Source organism: Carcharhinus amblyrhynchos, chromosome 13, assembly GCF_965287045.1.
Source record: "Carcharhinus amblyrhynchos chromosome 13, sCarAmb.v2.hapA, whole genome shotgun sequence".
NCBI classification, from domain to species: domain Eukaryota; kingdom Metazoa; phylum Chordata; class Chondrichthyes; order Carcharhiniformes; family Carcharhinidae; genus Carcharhinus; species Carcharhinus amblyrhynchos.
The window spans coordinates 42,113,092-42,140,556 of record NC_137336.1 but is presented as its reverse complement, the minus strand read 5'-3'; the positions used below and the strand labels follow the sequence as shown (position 1 = coordinate 42,140,556).

General features: G+C 42.0%; 2 protein-coding genes across 3 annotated transcripts in view; one reads left to right on the top strand and one right to left on the bottom strand.

Moving 5' to 3' along the window:
• cdhr2 (cadherin related family member 2) overlaps positions 1–5,660 on the top strand; it is a 129,284-nt gene extending 123,624 nt beyond the window's left edge. Inside the window, exons 30-32 of the mRNA XM_080201582.1 lie at positions 82–159; positions 898–967; positions 4,104–5,660. Of these exons, the coding sequence (XP_080057708.1) occupies positions 82–159; positions 898–967; positions 4,104–4,262 (307 nt within the window). The 3' untranslated portion in view covers positions 4,263–5,660. The remainder of the gene's footprint in view (positions 1–81; positions 160–897; positions 968–4,103) is intronic.
• A 14,274-nt stretch (positions 5,661–19,934) lies between these two features.
• gprin1 (G protein regulated inducer of neurite outgrowth 1) lies at positions 19,935–27,217 on the bottom strand. 2 transcript variants are annotated; one of them, XM_080201574.1, is made up of 3 exons: positions 26,180–26,761; positions 23,711–25,077; positions 19,935–21,753 (listed from the first exon to the last, which is right to left on the bottom strand). In XM_080201574.1, exon 2 carries the CDS (start codon positions 24,951–24,953, stop codon positions 23,712–23,714), a length of 1,242 nt encoding a protein of 413 aa, XP_080057700.1. In that variant the 5' UTR covers positions 24,954–25,077; positions 26,180–26,761; the 3' UTR covers positions 19,935–21,753; position 23,711. The 2 variants fall into 2 exon arrangements, with proteins under 2 accessions (XP_080057700.1, XP_080057699.1); XM_080201573.1 differs by lacking the exon at positions 26,180–26,761 and adding an exon at positions 27,134–27,217 and having other exon boundaries at positions 19,935–25,077.
• Positions 27,218–27,465: the final 248 nt, after the last annotated feature.

Here is a 27,465-nt window from a genome sequence, read left to right as displayed (position 1 = left end):
AAATAAAAATCTGAAAGGAATGAAGTAAACCCAATTTTATGTTCCAATTCCATGCATCAATTTTTATTCTTATTTTTGTAGTGCTAATCCAATATGGAATACTGCTTTTGGTGCTGCAGCAGACCTTGGTTTTGAAGAACCTAATACAGACTCTACAAGGTAAAATTTTGCAATTTTTAGGAACCTACTGTCATTTGATTTGATTTGAATTGATTTATTATTGTCACACTATATTAATCATGACTCTTGAAGGGAAGTTAGAAATAAAGACAAAAGTAGCAAAAAAAAGGACTGGATGTTGCCTGGCAACAGGGTATCCGTAGGGCCAGGGAAACAGAGAAGTAGTTTCCGTTTAGTTGGAAGCAGGAGCCAGGAGGAGCTGGACAGGAGATAGAACTACAGAAAGCACATTTCTCCAAAGAACAGGAGAAGGTCCAGCAACTGGGTAAAAAAGAAAGGTCCAGAAAGACATGCAGGTTAAGGAACAAGAACAGGAACCTGAACACCTGCTCAGTGAAGTTAAGGAAGGAGCAGTGGAAAGCGCTCCAGCCGGGATTTTGTGCTCCCGTTCACAGTGGACATGTATGGCGATGGGAGCACAAAATATTGCAAGATGTCCAAAATGCGATTTATGCCAGCATGATTTCTTGTAGTGATTGTTCCCACTGCTAGCCAATGATTAATGCGAATTCTGATACTCAATGTCAGGAAGACAATTACAAATAAATTGGGAGGTGGGGGGGGGGCGGGGGGAGTGGGGTGGGGGGAGGGAAGAGGGCTATGCCTGGGCACCGCCCCTGGCACAGCTGGGAAAACTGGAATAACTATGAGATCTTCAGAGATGTGCTTAATTTTTTTTTATCTATTTAGTATGAATCAATGTTACTTCTCTTGCAGCATTAATTCTTTGGATGAGAATGTGATTGATACAGTGCCAGAAACACCTACAAAGAAATTCAACACAGAGGTAAGTTATAACCATTTGTCATCCCTCAGAATGTGTTATACAAATATGTACATATTTGTAGTATGGAAGTGAAAAATGAAAGCACCCAAGTACAACAAGGTGTCTGTTTTTATGTCAAGATCCAACTGTGCTTTTTCATTGATTGGCAATACGTATGTTTCTCTGAGATGTATATCGTTTCATACAGATTTGAACAATGAACTGACGAAGGATCAATGTACAGACCATAGAATCTCTTCAGTGCAGAAGAGGCCATTCAGTCCATCAAATCTATACTGACTCAGGTCCTTACTCAGAGCATGTTGCTCAGGCCCTTTTCCCCACCCTATACCTGTAACCCCACACATTTTGCATGCCTAACCCATCTATAGTTTACATTTTGGGATATGAAGGGGCAATTTAGCATGGTCAATGCACCTAACCTGCACATCTTTGGACTACGGGAGGAAACCGGAGCACCTGGTGGAAACCCATGCAGAGATGGAGAGAACGTGCAAACTCCACACAGTCACCCAAGGCTGGAATTGAACCAGGGTTCCTGGAGCTGTGAGGCAGCAGTGCTAACCACTGTGCCGCCCTATCAAGTATGTTGTGTTACTGCCATCGTAACACAGCACCCATGCTAATGCCGATACAATTGAAAAAATTAAACTATTGGCATTTCCCTCTGGTGGGATCTTCTGGTTCCACTGCCATTGGTGCCTGCCCGTGGTGGGTTCCCCAGTGGTGGGAAGCCATGCAAAACCCCATTTACATCGGTGGGACTGGAAGATCCTGCCAGTGGCCAATGGCGAACAGTCTCCATCATTGGAAAACAAGCCACGGGAGCGGTAGGGGGCTGGGGTATAATCTTGCCCAGAGACTTTGAATGTCAAAGTACTGGGTGATATAAGGTTTTTCCGCTCTGCCCTTCCACTTCTGGACCTGGTTCAAATCTACGATACTGTATTGTCTTTTGTTTCTGAGAGCCTGACATTACAGCAGTGAATATATTTCAGAAGTTGCTGTTAATTGCTACTGGGGCATCCTGAGGCCATGAAAGGCATCTCATAAAAAAAGAAAGTTTTGTACATGAGGGAAATTGTTTGTATCAATTCAGCACGTAGTAATGTGGGTCAACAGCATAAGGTTGCCCTAATTTTATATCAAATTATCTACATTACATCCACTGATCAGAAGGTTGAATGGTATGAAAAAACAGTATGTAACCTGGTTTATAAAGGCTGTTGTTGAGGGCTTTAATACCGCATCTAACCCAATCTATACCTGGAATAGGGATGCTTGGGGTTGAATTTTATATGGGAGGGTGTGTGTCCCTGCACTTGGCTGGTTTGCTTTACAGCTATTTAATGGCCATCAGGTCTTTAATTGGCTTGAGATGGGATATCTGCCCCCCGCATCTTGTCTCAGCAATGCCACTGGAAGCGGTGGCCATACATGGACTACAGTGTGTCCCCTGAAAAAGGCAAGCAGGAGTCCTGAGCCAATGGAGTCCAGGGTCTTGCTGGAGCTAGGTTGATATGAGGCTGGGCAGGGGGGGTGGGTTGGGGAACCAGGATGGAGGAGAGTAGAGATGAAGATCTTGAGACAGGGGCACGGGATCCCTCCAACGGTCACAAGATCCTCAACTGAGAGACATCACAACCATTGCCTCGTCCCATGGTCTGCACCAATTTTTGCTTCCAAGACACTTGGTGAAAACTCCCAGTTAAAATAGGAGAAGGCCCTTAAGTGGCTATTAAGTGGCCAGTAAAAGATCTCAATATGCCAATGGGCAAACAGTCTGCCTAATGCCTCTTCCTCTGTGGCTAAAGCACCTGAGAAGGTGGGTGGTTGACAGGCATGCATTGCTGCCATGGTGCCCAATTTTATCAACTTCTCGCAACTTTGGTTCTGCCTCTTGGGGTGCAGGGTCATAAAACTCAGCCTTCAGTGCCTAAAATGAGAAATTTTGACGTATGAGCATTTCTAATATTAACGAACACAAAAATCAATCAAAAGTAATAAAATACTAAAAGTATGAATGTTTTTGCACTGGAGTATGAAAGTATATTTGCTTTTAGGGCAGCATGGTGACACAATGATTAGCACAGCTGCCTCACATCACCGGGGATCCAGGTTCGATTCCAGCCTTGGGTGACTGGCTTTGGGGAGTTTGCATGTTCTCCCTGTGTCTGTGTGAGTTTCGGCTGCTCAGGTTCCCTCCTACATTCCACAGGTGTGTGGGTTAGGTTAACTGGCTGCGTTAAAATTGTCCCTTAGTGTCCTGAAATGCATAGGTTAGGGGGAGTTAGCCTGGCAAATACTTGGGGTTGAAGGGAAAAGGCCTGTGTGGAATGCTCTGTCGGAATGGCCTCATTCTGCATTGTAGGATTCTTGATTCAATGCTATACATTTAATGAAATTTCATTTCATTCCTAATTAAATGTGGTCCCTGAACTACTTTGAGGGTTCAGTTGATATATATAGCACCTCCAGACAGAGTCTGGTGAAAGCTGCAGGAAAAAGGCAAAGAGTCAATTGTGCCAGATTCCTGGTGACTCTGAGATGTCTTAGATGGCCTTGTAAGGAATGGAGTCTCCAGCCAACCCTTGTGAAGGCAATGATGAAAGATGGTGGAGTCAGGTTAGGAGACTCCAGGAAATCCTACTTTCTTGACTTACAGGGGACCGACTATAACACTAGAAGCCAATATGCCAGTTGAAATGAGGTACACTAGCTTCTAGAAGTGCACAGCAAGTCTCATTGGAGGCACCCTGGAAAGAAAAGTAGGCAAGATCCTAAAGAACACTCTTGGTTGTAAATATAATTGGAGTGGCAAGCCCTCTCCCAGCGCCCATCCCACTTTCCACTTTCTAATTATGGGATGGACAATAATGCGGCCTTGTCAGTGTTGTTTGCATTTTGTGAGCAATTTTTAAAAAAGTAAGATGAACTACATGGTAAATGAAAACCTGCAAGTCTCATGAAACCTGTGACTCCACATCAGAACTAAAGATATTACACAGAGGCTAATAATTAATAATCTGGATGAAGCATTGTGGGTCTTTTTCTCAACCTGCTATTAGAACAGTAAAGCTTATTTTTTTCCCCTGGCTTTCTGGTTTAAATATTTACATTTCCTTTCTTGCATAAGATGACTGAGAAAACAATTAACAGTCACCCAATTGATGAAAAGACCAAACCTCTGAGTGTTGCACTGGATGACCATGACAACAACAAAGAGAAGAAAACACCAGGGGAGCCTCAGCGTGGAATTTCCATCAAATCTACACTGAATAGCATTGATGTCTGAGTATTAGATTGGGTGTCTCCGACTCTTTCTTCAGGTTTAATTTAAAAGTCTCTCATTTTAAATCTTTAATTCAAGAAAAATGGAATCTGTTGATAATATTTAGCATGTGCCTTTGCAATCTGGTAAGCACTTTCTCAACATATCATGCTCGCATGAAGATTAATTCCACCTAGCACTATGTTGTCATATTTTGGATTCAGTTTTGTTTTTGGCCAAAGTTGATGTTATAACACATTTTAGCATGTTTTACCGCCATTCTTTATTTAATGCTATTTATTGTGCTGTAGACAGCACCAGTGAAATCTGTACACTATGTTTAAATAATAAAAAGAACAATGTTCTATGTATGGGAGCTGTTGGCAGTAACTTGGCTGGAAATGGGATGATGCTACCTGTATCCTGTATAATTAAATGCTGCAGCAAAGGTTCGCAATCCTCCATCCTTTTTCTAGTTAGAAAGATCCTTCAAACAAATTTGTATTCTGTTTAAACATTTACCTGGCAAGATTTCACACTTTGATTAAATTGAATTGATGACAACATAGCATGTGAAAAATTGTATAACTTTCCAAAAATGTTGATGTTTAAATTTTCCTTCAGCATCAACGAAGGTCGATTTATATAAACACCATAAGGTTGTGACCTCCAAGAGCAGCACAACAATGACGAGTGATGAATTATTAGCCAAGGCATTAGAAATTGTGAGGAACTTGCTGAGTACTGGGGGGAGTGTTATATTCTGAGGGGAACAAGGCTGTAGCTGGAAGGTGGGCAACTTGCTAGAGTTGCCTGTTGGAAAAACATACTTTGGCAGAGAGAGGGGTAAAAACTCAGAGGTCTAAGACAGTTTCTTCAATTAAAAGATTCACAGTTGTGCATTATGTTTGCAAATTATTTTAGGAGATAACTTACTTATTTCCTAAAATAATTTGGGAGGATATTGTTAACTCAATAAATGAGAAGGAAACAGAATCCTGGGATTGAGAAAGCAGCAACACTATAGTCAGAAGAATCAGATAAACAGACAATCGATCTTGTAGGAAAAGGAGAATCCAGCACACAGCAAAGAAGCTATTCTCAGGTATTTTGGAAATCTACCTTATTTCTACAGAAGAAAAAATTTCTCAGCTTTTTTATTGGAACAAAACCTGTTGCAAATCATTTCATTTGTGCAGTTATTTAATGTGGAACAGATTTTAGTCATTTACGATGTAATGCAAAACAAATGCTTTTTCAAATTAAGGTTATGTAATACAATTGAATGTGTATTTTATTCTAGAAGGAAATGTAAACATTATACCATGTTAAGTTTGTAAATTATGCCAATTGAAAATTTGAATGTTTTGTACATGATTATCTGCAATGTTCATAAACGACAATAAATCATTTGCTATTTGCTACCAATGGTTTTATTTTTAGGAACATAGGAATTAGGAGCAGATTTAGGCAAATTCAGCCCTACACCATTCATGGCTGATCTCCCCCTGAACTCAAATCCACCTCTCCACTTGTTCCCCATATCCCCTCAGTTATTTTTACTGGAAATATATCTATCTCAAAGAACAAAGAACAAAGAACAACACAGCACGGGAAACAGGCCCTTCGGCCCAATGAGCCCGCGCCGCCGTCCCACTGTCTCAGTGACCTATTCATGATTTTAGTCTATGCCTAACGTGCGAGGATCAGGGAGGTCCAATTTAGGGACAATTTAGTACCCAATCAATCAGCCTAAAAGCACATCTTTGGGGATGTGGGAGGAAACCGGAGCACCCGGAGGAAACCCACGCAACCACGGGGAGAACGTGCAAACTCCCACTCTCCTTCTTGAAACCTTTCAACGATTCAGATTCCACTGCGCTATGGGGCAGTGAGTTCCACAAATTCATCACCCTCTGCGAGAAGTAGTTCTTCCTCAGTGTTAAATCTATCGCCTCTCAACCTATACCTGTGACCTCTTGTTTTAGATTCCCCCATAACAGGAAACATTAGGTCTACATTCACTTTATCAAGCCCTTTTTAAATTTTATATATCTTGATCAGATCTCCTCTCATCCTTCTAAACTCCAGCAAGTATAAGCCCAATCTGTTTAATCTCTCCTCATATGCCAACCCCTTCATCCCTGGAACTAATCTTCTAACTCCTCGTTCGCAGACCAAATAAACAGGACTCAAGTAGGTGTATCCTTGATCATTCTTGGGGTGGGGATGCCTGTGTGCGCTAAAACCACTGCTATGCATTGGAAGTACATCATCTGGTTGAAAACAGCACAGTAATTTGTAGGCCCTTGAGATTAGCATGAACTAAGTGTGTTCTAAGCAAGTGTGAAGTGCAACCAATGGATGCATGTCTAATAACTATAAGAAATGGCAGTTGGCGGCACAGTGAAAGGACGGCATGATGGCACAGTGGTTAGTTCTGCTGTCTCATAGTGCTAGGGACCCAGGTTCGATTCCCAGCTTGAGTCACCATCTATGTGGAGTTTGCACGTTCTCCTTGTGCCTGCACAGAGTTCCTCCAGGCACTCAAGTTTCCTCCCACATTCTGAAAGACGTGCTGGTTAGGTGCATTGACCCAAACAGATACGACTAGGGGAATTTCACAGTAACTTCATTGCAACGTTAATATAAGCCTTAATTGTGATGAATAAATAAACTTTACTTTTGTAGCTTAGGCCTAGAAAGATCAATCTAAATGCTTTTTGTTGCTTCTCATCCCAATTCATCATTTGTTCCATCATTTATTTGCTGATACATAATCAAATTGGAAGCTCAGAATTGCCTTGGAAATATCCTGCTCAAAGTGGCCCACAGATCCTAATGCCTTGAGTACCTGTAGGTGAGGAGCCTTTAAATCCAGTGCTAGGCAGGAAAGTGTCATGCATCCATGAGCATTAGAGCCAATTTAATTTGTAATTAGAGACTTAATCAACCCTGAGCTGGCTGTGAACACTTAAATTCTTTGGCCAAGATGGCGTCTTGCGCTAAAGGCAAGTTACATGGGCATTGCAATTCAGGACCCCACCTTAGCCATCTCATTAGCCAAACTCTTTAGCGTCAACAGCCCTCTAACATGGATGAGATTTTACAGACTCGCTTGAGCGAGACTGGAAATTCCAACCCGAGGCCAATGGACATTTCCATTATCTGCTTCTTGGCCATCTGATTCTGTGGTGGGCGGGGGAGATAGAACTCCGATGACTGTTTGTTTCATTTCTATGCTAAAATATATTCTCTTCCTTCTTGTCCACAATTTAAAATTTGGATTTCTCTTCCAAGTTTTCTTATGTTTGTTCTACCATTCGGTATAAAGCAACTATTTGTTTTCATATATAGACCCTCCTTCAGTTGTGTACGTGAATTGAAACATTCTATGTAATGTTTTGAATGATTGATATTCATTTACTTAGTTCTTAACCATCTAGTACAGTAAAAAGAATTGTTTTTGCTTCACAGCAATGTATTAAATTGCTTGTCATTTGGCAGTACGGATTTTGAATATTGCATGAAAGAAAAAACATTTGTTGAAGTTTCTCAACTGAATTCATCAAGACAATCACAAGAAAAAAATATGTAAGGGAATTCAACAGCTAACTTTGCTTAGGTACTATTAAGAATTTGCTGACAGCCAACTTAAGATCATCAGTTGTGCTTATAGTGTGGTGCATTTGTATGTACTGGTAGCTACATATGTTAATACACAGGGTGCTGTTCTTTGCACATACTGCCCATTTCAACTAAACAAAATATGTGACAGCCATTTGCTGGTTTATCCTTCAAGGCAATGCCTTGACCAATTAGAGTCTCGTTGCCTGGGTTAAATACAAACAATGGTTGGCAGTTAACTGTCAGTTTCCATCATTTTGTCAGTATGTAGATAGGCCAACAAGAGGTGAGGCTACATTGGATTTGGTACTGGGTAATGAACCAGACCAGGTGTTAGACTTGAAGGTAGGTGAGTACTTTGGTGATAGTGACCACAATTTGGTTATGTTTACCTTAGTGACGGAAAGGGATAGGCATATACCGAAGGGCAGAAGTTATAGCTGGGGGAAAGGTAATTATGAGGCTATTAGGCCAGATTTAGGATACATAGGGTGGAGTAGGAAATTGCAGGGGCTGGCAACATCTGAAATGTGGAGCTTATTCAAGGAGCAGCTACTGCGAGTCCTTGATAAATACGTACCTGTCAGGCAGGGAGGAAGTGGTCGAGCAAGGGAACTGTGGTGTACTAAGGAAGTTGAATCTCTGGTGAAGAGGAAGAAGGAGGCTTATGTAAAGATGAGACGTGAAGGCTCAGTTAGGGCACTGGAGAGTTGTAAATTAGCCAGGAAGGAGCTAAAGACAGAGTTAAGAAGAGCTAGAAGAGGACATGAGAAGACTTTGGTGGATAGGATCAAGGAAAATCCTAAAGCTTTGTACAGGTATGTCAAGAATAAAAGATTGGTTAGGGCAAGATTAGGGCCAGTCAGAGACAGCAGTGGGAAGTTGTGCGTGGAGCCTGAAGGGATAGGAGAGGCACTGAATGAGTATTTTTCGTCAGTATTCATGCAGGAAAAAGTCAGTGTAGTCGAGGAGAATACTGCGATACCAGGTAGTAGACTAGATGGGATTGAGGTACATAAGGAGGAGGTGTTGGCAATTCTTAAGAGTGTGAAAATAGATAAATCCCCTGGGCCAGATAGGATTTACCCTAGGATTCTCTGGGAGGCTAGGGAGGAGATTGCAGAGCCTTTGGCTTTGATCTTCATGTCGTCATTGGCTTCAGGAATAGTGCCGGAAGACTGGAGGATAGCAAATGTTGTCCCCTTGTTCAAGAAGGGGAGTAGAGGCCATCCTGGGAATTATAAACCAGTGAGCCTTACTTCTGTTGTGGGCAAAATTTTGGAAAGAATTATAAGGGATAGGATTTATAATCATCTAGAGGGAAATAAATTGATTAGGGATAGTCAACACGGTTTTGTGAAGGGTAGGTCGTGCCTCACAAACCTTATTGAGTTTTTTGAAAAGGTGACCGAAGAGGTGGATAAGGGTAAGGCAGTTGATGTGGTGTATATGGATTTTAGCAAAGCGTTTGATAAGGTTCCCCATGGTAGGCTATTGCAGAAAATGCAGATGCATGGGATTGAGGGTGATTTAGCAGTTTGGATCAGGAATTGGCTAGCTGATAGAAGACAGGGGGTGGTGGTTGATGGGAAAAATTCAACCTGGAGTTCAGTTACAAGTGGTGTACCTCGAAGATCTCTTTTGGGGCCACTGCTGTTTGTCATTTTTATAAATGACCTAGATGAGGGTGTAGAAGGATGGATTAGTAAATTTGCTGAAGACACCAAAGTTGGAGGAGTTGTAGACAGTGAGGATGGATGTTACAGTTTGCAGAGGGACATAGATAAGCTGCAGAGCTGGGTCGAGAGGTGGCAGATGGAGTTTAATACAGAAAAGTGTGAGGTGATTCGCTTTGGTAAGAATAACAGGAGTACAGAATATAGGGTTAATGGAAGGACTCTTAGTAGTGTTGAAGAGCAGAGAGGTCTTGGGGCACATGTGCATAGCTCCCTGAAAGTTGGCACCTAGGTTGATAAGATTGTTAAGAAGGCGTACGGTGTGTTAGCTTTTATTGGTAGAGGGATTGAATTTCGGAGCTGTGAGGTCATGTTAGAACTGTACAAAACTCTGGTGCGGCCGCACTTGGAGTATTGCGTACAGTTCTGGTCGCCGCATTATAAGAAAGATGTGGAGGCATTCGAAAGGGTGCAGAGGAGGTTTACCAGGATGTTGTCTGGTATGGTGGGATGGCCTTATGAGGAAAGGCTGAGGGACTTGAGGTTATTTTCATTGGAGAGAAGAAGGTTACGAGGTGACCTGATTGAGGCATACAAGATGATCAAAGGATTGAATAGGGTGGACAGTGAGAGCCTTTTACCTCAGATGGTGATGGCTAACACAAGGGGACATAGCTTTAAATTAAGGGGTGGTAATTATAGGACGGATATCAGAGGTAGGTTCTTTACTCAGAGGGTAGTAAGGTCGCGGAATGCCCTGCCTGCAGCAGTTGTGGACTCGCCAACTTTAGGGGCGTTCAAATGGTCAGTGGATAGGCATATGGATAACATTGGAATAGTTTAGGTTAGAGGGTCATTAGCTTGGTTCCACTGGTCGGCGCAACATCGAGGGCCGAAGGGCCTGTACTGCGCTGTAATGTTCTATGTTCTATCATTGATGCATTCTCCATGGCAACAGTTCTACAAGTCAGTGTCCATTACCAACCAGTCAGCATCTGTTCTTATAGTATACATTTATTGAATTCCCTCACATGTTATTCTTGTGATTGTCCAGATGGGTGCAAGATGAAAAGCTTTGACCAATGTCTCTTTTTCCAGAAATATAAGTTCTGTTTCTTATTTCTAATCACTAATAATCCTACTTTAATGCCTTACCACTTAATTCCAATTAATCTCAGCCAAACCTCTTGCTTTACACTCTTGAAAGTATAATCGCCTACTTGAAATGTTCCCTCATTAGTATTATTTAAGTGGAAAAATACATCAAGGGACAGGGGTCGTGATGCGTTATTACCCCACAGCTGGTCCCACTGAGACAGGCAGTACACAAACTTTGTTCTGCCTCCTCATTAAGATGATTTCAGCATAGCTTGGTGCGGAAAGCACTGCATGCTCAAGAGGGGCCAGTATAATGTGCATGGCTAGCTCATGTTTCAATTAACTCGCAATCTTAAAGGCAACCTTTCCTTCTTAATGGGGAGCCGCACATATTGTATAGGATCTGCTGCAGACTGTGTGGAGGACTTGGATAGCAGCTAATGCAGGGAAAAGGTAGCCCCAGAGAAAGCAGAGAGCCTGGGTTTTCTGTTGCAGCACTGGAGGCATTAGTTCTGGAGTTGGAAAGGAAGAGAGGTGCAATGTTTCCAGAGGGCACAAGAAACAAACCCCAAGATTGGAATGGGAATAAGTGGCCGCGAGGTTCAATTCCCAGAATCTGGCCCCGAGACATTCATTGCAGCTAAAAAAATAACCTCACTTGATAGTCAAGATCATTGAATGCATTTTCACATGACGCCCCCTGACTACTGCACTACCAAGCTGCTCACTAACCCAGCAGCAATCAGGACTCCGGCTCTACATTCAGAAGCTTCTCTTTACCCACAAATATCATCCAATGCTGCCAGCCTCAGCCTTACTTCTCACTGCTTTTACATGTCAGGTACATCGCAATACACCCACTGACATTCTTTCCTATATCCTGGAGAAGAAGGTGTTCCATAACAGGAGACAGCAGAACAGAAACGGATTCGAGACAGGCATTCCTGCATCACATGAACCCACGAGAGATGATTCTCTGCATCATGGGGCCAGCTGTGATTGAGATACTCAATGGAATTCATGGTGACGATATAGTCCTGCCTTATTCCCCATTCCCAAATCCCCACCCTCATTCCCCATTCCCAAATTCCCCTGCCCTCATTCCCCATTCCCAAACCCCTGCCCTCATTCCCCAGTCCCAAATCCCCACCTTCATTCCCCATTCTCAAACACCACCTTCCCTTTATTCAGTTACCTGGTATGATGTGTGAACTGCAGACCATGTGATTATGGACTTTTTGCTTTACACCCCAACCTCGTTCCCTCATTGTAACCCTCTTTCGCAGTTTATGATTTCATATACCCAACAACTGCCAACTATAGCAGCCATAAAAGGAAAGGCGACAGCTACACCTGACCACTAGGGAAAGAGCACTATCACATGATCTGACACCGAACTGAGGTATTTGCACAGCACGTATATGTCAGGATCTGCACATGGTGAGTCACCGGTTATGAATGGGTTGCAGCACGGTCAGGGCACAAAGGACAGTTTGTGTGCCAACAGGTTAAGTCCTGCTGCAGGGGATTCAGATGAGGCCTGTGACATGGTAGCAAGCAGAACTACATAGATGGTCATGTATACCAAGATGGGACATTGGCAGACCTGTCAGACACCAAGTTGTCTGTCAAGGGGCATGGAGGAGTCTGACTTCAACTTAGCACAGGGCTCGGAACCCATCCTTCCCCACGTGGAAATGGTTTTTTTCATGAAAACACTTGTGGGTCCATCGGTGCTGCAGTGTCTTGTGGCAGATATCTCAGTTTATACTGCAGCAGAGGTGGAAAGCAGCCAACATCTCAGTGCTGCAGCAGGGTCATGAGATCCAAGCTTGCTGCCACACAGTCTCCCATTGCTGCCAGCGCACAATGGGACGTGCAGACTTTCACAGCTGGCTGTCCTCCGATTGAGCATTAGGGTTGTTGAGGGGCTACCTGGTAAGATTGGCAGTGGGTCGGCTGCACGGGCCTGCTGACCTCTCTCAGGACGATGCCGTTTAAGCTCCTGACACTGCCACTCCACCAGTGTCTTTCAGCCAGCCAGGCCAGATGGCAACCCCAATAACAATCAAATAGAGCACTTCCACTTACTCTAGGCCACAATAGTCAAAAGCATCTCACCTTTAAATGTTGGGCACTTAAAATACCGTTAATGGGGGTCCCATATGCATGTTCAGTTGTAAATGCTTAAGAGGGGGTGTTAACAGGATCTGTGCTGTCTTAAAAGACAGACCATACATCAAATCAATGTCAGAGAGTGTTAGACGTCATGATCTGCTCACTCTACAAGCTTCTGGTGCACTAGTACCCTGATAATCCATTATGAACAGGGCTATTTTTGTGGTCTTAATGTTTCTATTTCACTTTACAGCCAGACAGTCAATCATTCACCAGCTGTGTCACAGTTTTCTTTTGCATTACTCAGTCTTTAATAACTTTCACATGTTTAGGAGCTCTCAGCAGTCCAGATTCTCACTGTGCTCTCACTGGCCTACACACTTGATCCAAAGGTTGCACCTCTCCACAGTAGGTTAGCTGCTATGCTGAAAATATTAGATGCAAAGTTCAATCAACAATGACCTGCACTAATGAAACATTTTAAAGTTAATAATATATTCAAAAATGTTTCACAGATAATGAATAATGGCGGGCATCCTTAATGGTAATTCAAAGACACAAGGTTGTACAGAAGTTTTTGTTTGTTAAGAAGATTGAGCCAGGTTAATCAACTATATCTGTGGATTTTTGAGTCTACAGGATTTTCAGTATTTCCTAGCCTGAGAGTTTGTCTGAGTTAAGGTACAGGAATGCAGCTGATTGTTTATTCTGGTTTTATATTATTCCTTTTCAGCTACCTGTTGAAGTAGAATTAATGAACAGCACATCTTTGATATCTACAATATGGCCATGGTACATAAGACAGGTGTGATGACAGTTCTACTATCTTATACACACAAAAATGAATACATTTAACTGAAGATTTTTATATTATTTCATGCAAGTTTTCCTTTACCTGGACCACCTAATTTTCTTAGGGGTATCCTGAGTTTATGAGGTATTCAATGCATTAGTTGATCTCACTTGTTTATGAGCGGAGATATTTATTGCGGAGTACACTTGGAGATTTCAAAAGCAAATTGCAGCTGTGTTGTTCAGTGTCCATTCCCAGGCTGCACAGTGCAATCCCATTACTAATATGTGGCAATCTGTGATGTTTGTTTTTGCTGGGTGGGGGTGGGGGTGTTGGATAGGAGGGGAGGCAGGGTGTGGTGGTGTTAGCACAACAGTGTTTACTGCTTGACCCGGGTGTGAAAACAACAGCACAGAAATTATTGCTGATGCTTCTTTTGTTGAAAAGTTCCAAAATGAAATATTGTTTGTTGAGTTTCAAAGTTCCAATGAATCTACAACACAAAACTTTGTAAAAGGTAAGGGTAAACTTCACTCTGACGGAATAAAAATATATTCTTTATAAGACACAATTCAGGTTGCTAGATGTTAATCCTAATTTTTTTAAAAAATAGGCTTGCTGGCATGCCGAGCAGCTGCTAAGGCCGTAGCTTCTGCCAAATATTAGACCTCCTCCTGGGCAGTTCCTTGAGGCTCCTGAATAACCGGCAGCCTTCAGGAAGCTGCCATGCTCCAGTCCCCACAGGTAGTGCTGTGCCAATGTCCAGGTGCATTTCACACTGGCCAGGCCTTAATTGGTCAGCCAGCGTGAAATTACATGTAGGTTGCAATTGCGACAGAAGCGGATGTCACATCTTCTTCCAGGCCTGCCAATTGCACATATAAAATTCAGGCCACGAAATGTAGTCAATGTAGCACAGTGGAAGGAAAAGTGTAACTTTGGACTTATAAAGCACTCTACCACTGAGGATTTCTTCATGCAATTTTGTTTTTATTTTGTGAAGTAATTCATAAAAGTCAATTGCTCCGAAGAGTCAACAACTCTATTATTATTGAATCACATGACTATAAGGGTGATAGAAAACAAACTAGATGGATCTTAGTCTTTTTGTCTAGCAATCCCAATGTTCTTAATTCTTAGCATTTACATCCCTTGCCTTAATAAACACAATCAAAATTTAATGAGTGATTGGGAGTTTGAGAACTTATCAATGCACATTGTGTGCACTGAAGTGCTATGAGTACAGGAAATAAATATTTAGTGGCAGAATGTTTGGGAGAAGATGTTTGACAATTATCAAGTCAGATAGTATGCAGAGAGTAATACGTGGCATTGTCAAACAGGAAATGTGGAATGATCATCAGGACAAGTAGCATATTTGAAGAAGACATCGTCCATACTACTGTCTGAATATAATTTTCTTGGTATCTTGAGTTTGTTTCTTTCCAAGTGCGTACCTTCAATAGTTTAAGATTCAGGGGTTGTTCCCTTAGACTGGAAGTTACCTCATGCAATTCATAAGTTCAAAAAAGTGACAAATAAGAGCCAAGGGTCTACAGGCTTATTGTCTGATACTTATTACTGGAAAAATGCCGGAAAAGGTTGTAAGAAATGACCTTTATCACTGGCAATAGGAAGAGACCATTAGAAATTCACAAATGGTTGCTGGGAAGACAACTGTTTTTGAGGAAGTCAGAAGGGTTGTGGATAAGGAGAATCTAGCAAACAAGTGTCAGAACAAGAAACAAATCCCTAAACGAATGCTCTGAGCTCTGCAATGGCAAGCACTCACGAGGTAGGCAGAGGAAATGCTACAAGACACTCTAAAAGCTTCCTTAAATAAATACAACATTCTCACTTCCCCTGGAATGTGCAACTGAAGTATTTGAAAATGTCAACCACCTCAAGTGTCAACGAGTGCAGTGCAAGCAGTAGAAAGAGTGTGCTGAATCTACAGCATTCCATCCGCCCACAGTGCTGTGGCTGCAGGATTGGAATAGTCACCCTCAGCAGAATGGAGGCAATTCATCCTCGACCCCGAGAGGCTGCCAAAGAAACACCAAAGTAAGAAAATTGTTGTCAAGGAATAACCATTGTGACAATAAGGACCAACACTAATTTAGAATATAAACTAATAAAGGTTTATTGGCCAACACACATCTTCTGGTTGCACTCCAGCTGCAGGTTTCCTAGTGGTGTAGAGTTCGTTCAAATGGAAAATCCCACTGACAGGCACGGAGATGCCAGAAAATCCCTCCACTAACTTTTTCTCTCCACAGATCTTGCCTGACCTTTATTTTTAAAAAATACCATGTAATTTTTTTTTCACATTTTAGTGATCTGTGTCACTATTCCGAGCTTTTTTTTCACTACTAACTCAGGTCTATCCTTTTTTATCCAAAATTTATTCATGATGAAATTGATCTGAGACCCTGTTTTGTCCGCTCAATTTATATTCTCTGTCATTTTATATTCTAACTACTTAATCTATCACTAATGTGTGTGTGTGTGTGTGTGTTGATTGGGTTACATAATCATTAATAAGTAGATTGAGTAGTTGAGGCCCCATGCAGATTCTTGTGGAGCACCATGAGCCACTTCCTTCCAATCAAAGTACAGATCCATTATGCCTACTCTCCGACTTCTGCCACCTAACCAGGTCAATAATTTGCCTTCAATTCCAAGAGCTTTAATTTTAGCTTGCGATCGGGTGGAATTGACAGAAATTCTGACAGCATTTTTATCGTACAAGTACATAATTTTTTGAACAACAAATGGAGCAAAAGTTAAGGAAAAAAAAGTTTGAAAGAAAGAGCATGTACCCAAGCTTTGAACAAATGAGAAAGGACAGACAAGGACCAGCTCGACCATGTAGTCTGTATCATGCTGGCCTGCTTTTTAAAATTTTTTTTTTTAAATTAGTGTCACAAATAGGTTTACATTAACACTGCAATGAAGTTACTGTGAAAATCCCCAAGTCGCGACATTCTGGTGCCTGCTCGGGTATACTGAAGGGGAATTTAGCATAGCCAATGCACCTAACCAGCACATCTTATGGACTGTGAGAAGAAACCAGAGCATCCGGAGGAAACCCATGCAGACACAGGGAGCTCGTGCAGACTCCACACAGACAGTGACCCACGCTGGGAAACGAACCTGGGTTCCTGGCGGTGAGGCAGCAGTGCTAACCACTGTGCTACTGTGCCGCCCCTTCCGTCAATTTCACCTGAGCGTGAGCCCCATGGAACCTTCTTTAGACCAGCAATCCCATTCTTTCCCCTTGCTGTGGCACACTTTCCTGAGAGAGAGACAAAAACTTTAGACCAATGTAGAAAAAAAGTGGAAAATTCTTTACTCGTCAGTGAAAAAATACTGTATTGAATTACTACCAATACCACAGTTCAATTGTGAGCCATAAGAACATAAGAAACAGGAGGAGGAGTAGGCCATCTAGCCCCTCGAGCCTGCCCCGCCATTCAACAAGATCATGGCTGATCTGAATGGATCAGTTCCACTTTCCCACTTTCTCCCCATAACCCTCAATTCACTTGTCTATCAGAAACCTATCTACCCGTGACTTAAATATATTAAGCAAGGTAGCTTCCACCACTCCAATGGGCAGAGAATGCCAGAGACTCACCACCCTGAGTGAAGAAGTTCCTCCTCAACTCCGATCTAAACTGCACTCCCCCTACCACCTCCCCCCATTCACCACCCCCCCCCCCACTTATTTTGAGGCTGTGCCCTCTAGTTCTGCTATCCTTTCTAAGCGGGAAGAATCTCCGTACCTCTACCCTATCTATCCCCTTCATTATCTTATATGTCTCCATAAGACATTTATGGGCCCAAAGCAAAGTGCATTTCCACAGGCAAGCCCTCAATTCCTGTGACAGGAAATGTGATCTTGAGTGTGAAGTATTTTTGTTATAACAAGTCAAAGGATGCACTATTAATTACACACTGGAATCCAAGCACTGGTAGTGATGCACTTTTCTAAGCTACATTACTGCTCACCATGACTAATAGCAAGTCCAACTTTAACAGACGATGACACTTCATTCCACTGAAAGTTATGAATCAGGCTTTTCTAACAAGAATTAACAGAAGATTTAAACCAGCTGAATTTGAACCTCAAACAAAAGTAATCCACCCTCCAGACGAACAACAACAGCACATGCTTGGGAACACCACCAAGGCCCCATCCAAGTCTCACACCATCCTGACTTGGAAATAGATTCGTCGTTCCTTCATTGTTGCTGGGTTAAAATCCTGGCCACCAATATTGTGGTTGTACCTACCCAGCATGGACTGCAGTGGTTCAAGAAAATTGCTCAAATAGCACCAACAGTTTTCTGGGGCAAATAGGGATTGGTAATCAATGCTGAAATTGCCAGCGCTGACCAGATTGCGTGAATGAAAAAAAAACTTCACTCTTTTAAAATAATAAAAGCCCTGAAGCTGCAGTGATTGTTGCAATGTTAATTTTAAAGATTGTGAACAAATGCTCTATGGAGTACCCCATACCACTTCCATATGGTAGTGCAAGTAAGTAAACACAAAAGCATCTAGACTATTAGTATTGGTTACAGGTTTCTCTTTGAAGTTTAAGTAGGATAGTCAAAAATATACTGGCTATGACCAGTATACCCTTCCTTAGGTAAGGAGTCCAACACTGTACACAATCCTCCAGGGGTGGTCTCACCAAGGCTCTATGCAATTAAATTTTTTTTTCCCATTTGTGGGACATAGGTGTTGCTGGCTAGCCAGCATTTATTGCCCATCCCTAGTTGCCCTTGGAGGGCAGCTGAGAGTCAACCATATTACTGTGGCTCCAGTCACATGTAGACCAGACTAGCTGAGGACAGGCTTCCCTCTCTAAAGGACATTAGTGAACCAGATAGGTTCTTCCAATAATCAAATCCAGGTGCCCAGAACATTAGTTGAGTTTCTGGATTAATAGTCTATAGCGATAATACCACTAGACCATTGCCTCCCCCAACAACAGAACAGAATTGTTAACTATAGTAGAACCCAAAAGCACATTGAATACCGGTGTGATACTGGGTTCTATTCTTAATAAACTTGGAAAAATACATTGCTGTTTCCCATTGAAGGATGATCAACAGATAACACTTCTGCAATACTTGGCCCCTTGAAAGTGACATCAAGTAATAATTAGGAATTCATGCTTATCTTCTCCCTTTGCCTCAATGTCTAACTCAGATTGCAGCAGCACATTGAAGGCAACCAACGGCCCTTTAAATCAAATTTAGGAAAAAAACATGTGACTAACTGAAATGCATAACATGGACATTAAGGTGTGAACATGAACAAAGGGTATCCAAGTTGCTGCAACAGTCCACAGAGAAAAATTGCAGCATGGGATCTTCCTGGGTTGTAACTCTGAAACAAAGTTTAGCATCGAAGGATATATTAACATTTGGCTCAGTATAGATGATCAGTTAATTACTGGAGACTCCTAATAGCTGTGCTAAGTAAATAGCAATGAATCTAATTTTTATTATTTGCCTGTTTTAAATGTGTGCAAGCTTGACGCACATTGACGTTAGTGTTACTTAGTGTTTAATATCCATATGGCACAATACTCAAATGTACCTATTACAAAGCAGGTAAGACAAAGCAATATGATGTCTTTCATCAGCACATTAGTAACACAGGTGACACACAAGGAAGTGGCTATTTACCTAAAAATAAACCAGAGAATGATGTGAGCCATAAAGAACAAGCTCAAAGGTCGGGTGAGTTACGTAGTTCTGTACCAAGATATGGCTTATTTTTAGATAGATAAGTTCTAAGTTGCAGTGATCATTATATTTGGAAAACAGTGTTCAATATTACGTACAATGTTAGGAAGGATATTTCCCTTTTAGTCTAAAGTTGTGTTAACTCTTTGCATTTAATTTTTGCAGAGATGGAATAGTTGGTAGCTGGCAACGTACACTGAAGAACGGACATATGACCATCACTTAGAGTTCTGTGGAACCCTGAGGCTTCAACAGATGTCTGCAAGGCTTATTTTTTCCTTAATAAACAAATAGTTTAAGTTTAAGGTTGCTATGATATGGAGTTTATTTATCAGCATCACAAGTAGGCTTACATTTACACTGCAATTAATTCCCCAGTCAATACACTCCTGCGCCTGTTCGGGTACACTGGAGAGAGAATTTAACATGGCCAGTGCACCTAACGGCATGTCTTTCAGACTGCGGGAGGAAACCAGAGCACCTACAGGAAATTCATGGAAACACGTGGAGAACATGCGGACTCTGCACAGATGGTGACCTAAGCCAGGAATCAAACCCAGGTCCCTGGCGCTATGAGGTAGCAGTGCTAACCAATGTGCCACCAGTAAAACAAAAGGGATAGATACAATAGTATTTATTTTGAAGCTTCAAATAACATGAAAAATAATTTCCATACAAACACAAGTAGAATAGAGCAGTTACATTGAGTGGGCACCTTAACTGCTCAAATGTTACCTAGTACACAATTGAGAACACTTGGGATAATAATTTTTGTTTTTTTTTCCAAAGCATTAAGAATTCATGAAGAAAATAATAGACTTCAATGAATACATCTAAATTACAAAAATCATGCAGAGGCAAGAGAGAAAACAAAGGCAAACATTAGTAGTCAAGAACTACTAACAAATTGGAATAATACTTCGTAGGAATTGAGAGAGAGAGAAAGCAAGCAAAAATTGAAGGAAAAAGGGAGAATATTCCAGCATAGGTCCAAAGATGATTCATCTTAAGGATAAAAAAAAATCCAGCATCCTTCCATCTGGACAAGGAGCAAGCAATTCCATTTTAAACAGGTGCGGGGTGGGGAGCTGGAGAAATGACTCTTCACATGATACACCTATGCGGATGGCTTAAGAGGCCAATTCTTGACGGGCAGGCTCTGCTACAAGTATCACACACGAAACTACCAAGTGTCATTGTGAGTTGGTAATGTTGATGTTGTCAACTATTGCCAAGCTGCTGTAGCCACTGATCTTGGTGGCACATGCCAGCCCACAAGAGATTGCGACCATTTTCCTCCGTTGTCAACTGGCAGTTCCCACATGTGCTAATTGATGTTTAAGATTGTCACAATATGTTTGCAAGTGTCCTTTAAACAAAGCTTGAGGCGTCCAGCTGGCTGTTGGCTTTGGTGACCTCATCGTATAGAAAGTCCTTGGTTATATGGCTCCCTCCTGCAAACATGCTCAACCAATAAAACAACCCAAAATTTGGGAGCTCTGCCTTTGATAAAGCTGCCACATTTTGCTTCAGTCCTGCCAGGATATGCCCATAATTCACAACAGACAGTGAAGATGGAAATTGTTGCAGTTCTTTTTTTGAAAGCTTCAAGACATTCATGATTCACAGGATAGAGCAAGGTGCTGAAAGCACAAGCCTTAGAAACCATCAACTTGGTCCTAAGGATCAGTTTGATTTTATTCCATATCGATTTCATGATGCGCCTAAAGGTGGTAGCTGCTTTTCCTCTGCCATTAGGAGATAGATTGTCACTGTGGGCCCGAGGTAGAAGAATTTGCCAATCACTTCCGATAGGATATTATTTGTGATCAGAGGCAGAGATGAAACACATAACTACAGTTTTCTTGATGCTTATAGTCAGGGAGGACAAGTTACAAGAATGGGAGAGATAGTCCATGAGTCTTTGTTGTTGAATTTTTGTGTGGGACACCAGCACAACATCAGCAAGAGGGGTTCCCTGATCAGGACATGATCTGTTTTTGCTTTCAATCTCAATAGATTATAGAGCTTTTCTGTTTGACTGGAGTACAAGTAGGGGAGGCAAGGGTTAGAAGTGTGCAGAATAAGATGTCAGATGTCAGATGGGGGTTAGGACACAGCTTTATTTCATTTCATTCTTCACACAAATTGTTGGAAACGGGACCCATCAAGCTGTACAGTGCATGATGTCATGGAAGGAACTATGGCGGTCAGAGTTTTCCCCAAAATCTTGTAGAATCCAGCTCTGCTGATGGTGTTGTAAACCTTAGTCAGATCTATGACAGTAGAGAGGTACACTCTGTTCCCAACACTTCTCTTGTAACTGGCAAAAAGAAAAGATCATGTCTGCAGTAGATCTGCCAGCAGTATGTTTCCACGTACACTCAGCCTCCAAGTACATGGGAGCCTTTTAAGTATGACCCGAGATAAAGCTTTTCCTGTGACATTAAGTAATAAGTTGTTACAGGAAAAAAAAGGTATTGTATTAATGCTAGTTGTACATACAACAATACCACAAATTGTTATGCAAGAACAAATCTTACCTGTACTTTCAGCATCAGAATTACAATTGGAAATAAAAAAGATCAAAATAATTTTGGTATCCTTTTCAGATTTTGCTGGGTCTTGTGTAATGAAGAAAGAGCTGCACCAACTGCAATGTAACTGTATTCCCATTACCAGCTAAAGAAAAGTGTTCCAACTGAAGAATTACTGATATTTTATTCCTTCCAATTTTTCTGCAGTTTTACAACATTTGAGATTACATTGTTTTAACAACCCACGCAAAAAAATGTTCATAAGAATGGAACATAAACCTGACCTTGACGTATTTTTAAGAAGCAGGTTCTGGCAAGGAGATTGCTCACAAAACAGCAAAGTTTTACAGATAGATACCCATGGATAAAATGAGCATTTCCAGCATAGAAAGACAAATTATAGTAGGAAGTCTACAGCCTTTTCTGATAAGCGGATGGAATAAACTATAATATTTAATGGTCATTTCTATCCATCCAACGAAGAGTACCCAAAGGATTAGTTCAAACATTTATTACTACATTCAGCAACCACTTTCCTTCAGATTTCTGGTCGTGGGAATCTAAAGGGTCAATAATAACAATATATCATTGTAAAGTGACAAGATACAAAACCTTGAGTATACAATTATGCTACCACACATACCAATCAACAACAGCCAGCAGGTTACTGTACAAGGAAAATTACTTCAGATAGTACCTAAACTGAGGTAACTATACAGTTTGGGTTTTTTTTAAAATATTTGTTCAACAGACAAGTCACACCCATTCCAATTAGAGCAACAGCCGCACGGGAGAGCTAGAAATAGTTAGAAAAATAGAAACACAATTGTCAAGAAGCAAGAGGATTCTATTCAGATTCTACAAGTTACTGATCTCAAAATCCCCTCAAAATGTTAAACAATTAAGTGTTTAGTACGATTTTGATTCTGTTGACAAAGCAACATATAACCAATCACTCTTTTCAGCTCAAGGTTTAAAATGTTTCTTGGCAAGTCCTTGTTTTGCGTAGATTAAAATGAATTCATCTACTGTACTGAAGATTTAGCAAATTTGCAGTGGCATTTTTTTAAATAAAAGGGCCATATACTTTTTCTGATGACACGATACACAAAAAATAAAACAAAAAACCAAAACAATTTTTTTAAAATCCCAAACTCCCATTTCCGAATAAATTTGCTTCAAAAAGCAGACATGGATGAGATGGTGTTGTAATCCATTGAAAACCAATTAATGGCACCACCAGTTTAAAGCTGGGTGTCCTCTATAATCACGCAGCTCGAGTTCCCCAAACATAACCACATCGCTGTAGGGAGACACCAACTTGAGACTAGCGATTCCCCACACTGGAGGTGGGCCGCAGGGAAATAACAGGCTGCATGAATCCTGGAGAAATGTCATGAAATCCCCGGGGAACTTTTTCAGAACAGTGGTGATAATAAATGCCAAGGATCCTCTCTCCCAGCCATCCCTACTGCTAGCAGTTGCTTCGCATCACTTAATGGGGAGAAAATAGCACTCAATCTAATTTTTGTTGAACCAACAAACCTATGTGCATATTACTGTTATGCAAAAAAAATTAAGAAATGCAGAAGACGACTGTTATATAGTTCCAATTTAAAGTCAGATAAGACAAAAGAAAGACACTGTAAAATAAATTATCTGCTTTAAGAATATTCATGTTTCCCTTGCTTATGCATTTATAAATTGATTATTTATTGTGAGGCAAATTAATATTGGTGATCTATAAATTTGCCTAGGTAAAACTGGAAAAAGGTTGGGAACTGAAAGAAAATATGCCAAAGAAACACAAACTTTTTCAGGTTTCATGATCACAGTCAACGGTCCAAATCTAACCTACATCATTCTGCTACAGTGCTTCCACGAGAACAGCACTGTGGACTTCTTATGTTGTGCAGAACTGCTTGAAAAACATTACTTTGCCTTCTCTTGCTCTCTTCCTTCCCCAAAGATCCTTTCAATGAACTGGATTTATCATTTTGGCACACCTCAGGATTTTGTTTTCCATGTTCCTCTATTTGCTTTTCCAAATGTTTCTGGATTGCGAGTCCGAGCACTTCAGCGTCCACGGATGCCCCGTAGACTTCCCACGTCATACCTTTTTCATCCCACTGGACATCACGCACTGGTTCTGGTTGCTCTTCTTCCATCACTTCCACATGAACCTCAGGGAGAGTGAGCAGTGGAGTCTTCTCTAATGGAGTCATTGGACCAGTGCCTACTGATTTACATTGCACAGTTATATCGACCTGCATCTCAACATCCTTTCGAGATCCTGCAGTAACAGGTGATGGGGTCACTGGACTTGCTGCTGGCTTCTCAACTTCTTGATCTCGCGATCTGACATCAGGAATTTTAAATACTGGATAGTTATCTAATGGAGCCAAAGGGCTGGTTGCAACTGATATCTTTTGCACTTGGATGGCTACCTGGACCTCAGCATCTTGGCTTGTTGAGACAGACTTAGATTTCTGTGTAATGCTTTCAGCGGTGTCAATGTCTTTGTCTTTTTGGCTCTGCTGATGATTTTCTAGCATGTCTGACTGAACGACTGATTCAACAATTGTAGGTTTTAATTTCTCCATTAGGTTAGGAGGCTGCTGAGGATTAGTTTCCAATCTCCTGTCCTCTGGCTCACATTCTATTAAAGAGATGTCAGGGTTGGGTTCTGAGGTGCTATTATCTAATTTTGTGCTTTCTTTTATACTTGGGCATATCGCTCTCTTAGTGTCATCAGCGATGTCACCTAAGGTATTGCTGGACTTCTCCCGTGCCCGCTCCTGACTTAAATCTAAATCTTTGTCCGGGGTGTTACAGTGCTTGTCCATTTCTGCATTGTCACTTTGAGGCACATTAACGCTGATCTTCTCCAGATGGCTGTTACTTAGATTGTTCAGGTTATTGGCTGTACAGGTGCTGGAACAAAGGGTCTGGCAGTTGGAATGCACTGCAGCCTTTCCATTTTTCTCTTGGTTTTCACAGAAGGTAGCAATATCGCCAGCCTCTGGCGAACACTTATTCTCCATCTCAACTGGATCTGACACCGAGAACTGCAAACTATTGAGATCTTTCATAGTTCCCATCTTGATTCATGGTAATGTGGCACTTTTGCTGTGCTGCTCAGGTTCTCTCAGTTCTTACAATGGACTGTTTGTGTTTTGCTCACATCCACTGGAGATTTCCATCTGAAAACGGAAACATTCAAGTCTGAAAGGGGGGAAAAAAATAAAATGCAATTTTAATAACAAAACTAAAATGCAAATTTGTAAGAAACGTTATTTAAAAAGTCAGTCATCTTATCTTAGGCAAGAACAAGAAAGTTTAAAATTAAACAAGGGATTTTAATTTAGAAAATATATATTCTCAGGTCATTGTGGTATTCACACTGATATTTAAAACAGGAATAATGAATAACAGGACTAAGAGAAGATTCTGATCAGCTTTCCTCTCGTATGAAGAAAGAATTTGGATCATCACCTTCACCTTCTGGTCACTCAGCCTTTGACCTTAAATCATCAATCCCCCTTGTCTAACATTCCCCTGCCTGCTCTCCCCAAACCACACATTCATGGCAATATCACCATAACTTCCTGAACTGCGGATACACAATAATATTCCACCCCCCACCCCCAGGTCTCGTACACATGGGGCAACACGTCCCCGGGCCTCATACACATGGGGCAACACGCCCCCGGGCCAGGTATACAATATGTCCCTGAGCCGCATATACAGGGTACTATGTCCCCGAGCCAGGTATACAATATGTCCCTGAGCCGCATATACAGGGTAATATGTCCCTGAGCCAGGTATACAATGTGTCCCTGAGCCACATATACAGGGTAATATGTCCCTGAGCCAGGTATACAATATGTCCCTGAGCTGCATATACAGGGTAACATGTCCCTGAGCCAGGTATACAATATGTCCCTGAGCCGCATATACAGGGTAATATGTCCCTGAGCTGCATATACAGGGTAATATGTCCCTGATCCAAGTATACAATATGTCCCTGAGCCACATATACAGGGTAATATGTCCCTGAGACAGGTATACAATATGTCCCTGAGCCGCATATACAGGGTAACATGTCCCTGAGCCGCATATACAGGGCAATCTCTCCCCGCTTCCCTTCGCTATCAGCACAACAGCTCGCAATTTCAGAAGGATTCCGAATCTAAACCGTGAGGTGTACAGTTCCTCCCGCTGCTCTTTCCCCGAGATCAGAAACACACCAAACACTTGTTTGATGAAATGTATCGCGGGCTGGAGTGTGAAGAAACGGGCAGCGAGCGAAATTGAAGGCACTCACCTCTCCAGCCCCTCTCGCTGGCGGCTTGCTGCTCTTCAAACCACCGGCCGGTGCTCCAGCGCTGAGGGAGGCTGTGGGCGAGCTAGAGAAGCGGCACCGCACTGTACAACCCTGCCGGAGATCAGCACTCCCCCTCCAAGCAGACGGATACGCTTCTTCCCACTGGCTCACTCCCGCTTTGCCTACGGAAGGACTGTTTCAACTCAGTGTGGAGGAGGCAGCGAGCAGTCTCCCTGGAAACGTCCTCATCCCCCTCCTCCCCCCCCCTCCTTTTTTTTTAAACTTCTCGTTTGTTTCCCTCTTTGACACCTGAATCCTTCACTCAACCTTCCACCGACAACCAGGGTCCCACTCCCAAAATAAAGAACATGACCCGCATGGGAACCTTGGCTTGTTTCAGATTTAAAACAAAGAGCTGCTGGAAATCACTGCTGCTTGTCACCTCCACCATGCACAGGCGGTGAAACTGCAGGATGTGTATGTAAATAGAGAGAGAGAGAATATGAATCTTGCCAAGTGGTAGGGGCGACAGCACACTCGCCCCCTCCCCCTTCCCTTTTAACAGCATTTTAGACTGACTTTCCTTTGACCCGAATTGGGGGCAGTGCCAACTTCCCTGCCAATCCCTCACCCCCCCCTCCCCTCCCCATCCAGAGAAATGTGTAGGGAGTTATTCCTGGCCCTGGATGTGTGGGGAAGGGTCGTGTGGGAGAAGGAAAATGGAGATAATTGACTCAATAACAAGCGGCCTTGGTGATGTCTTCGTGTTCATTGGGAATCCAAGATTCTTGAGCTTAAAACGCTTGAGACGGTGGAGTGGGAATCACTTGTTTCTATGTTTTGGGGAGGAGGGTGAGAAGTTGGGGGAGGGGAGGGGGTGAATCATGAGAGTGTTGGAAATTCCAGACAATCTCCTCGATCACAACCATATGCAGTTAATTAGTAAAGTGATACCTTGCCTTTAAAACCAGCCTGGCAGCGAAACAGCAGAAACACAAGCTTCTGCTGCAGGGCTGAATAAAAGCGGGATGTGGAAAGAGATTCAGTGCAGCATGGGTTATTTGAAAGGCTGTGTGTAATTCATGCAGAACCGGAACTTGGGCGTTATGCAATCCGTGCTTTTGTTTTGGTTAACGTGACAAACATTTATTGACGGCAGTGTTTCGATTTGTTTTTTGGAACCTTGTTTTTGACCATTTGCCAGATTAATCACGATTTCGAGAATGCTCGCTACGTGCAATCTCCACTGTTTCCCATGAATATGAAGTTAACAGCGCTGTGGTGGA

Excerpts from the sequence above, each read along its gene's own strand:
- gprin1 (XM_080201573.1), bottom strand. The coding sequence starts at position 24,953 with ATGGGAACTATGAAAGATCTCAATAGTTTGCAGTTCTCGGTGTCAGAT.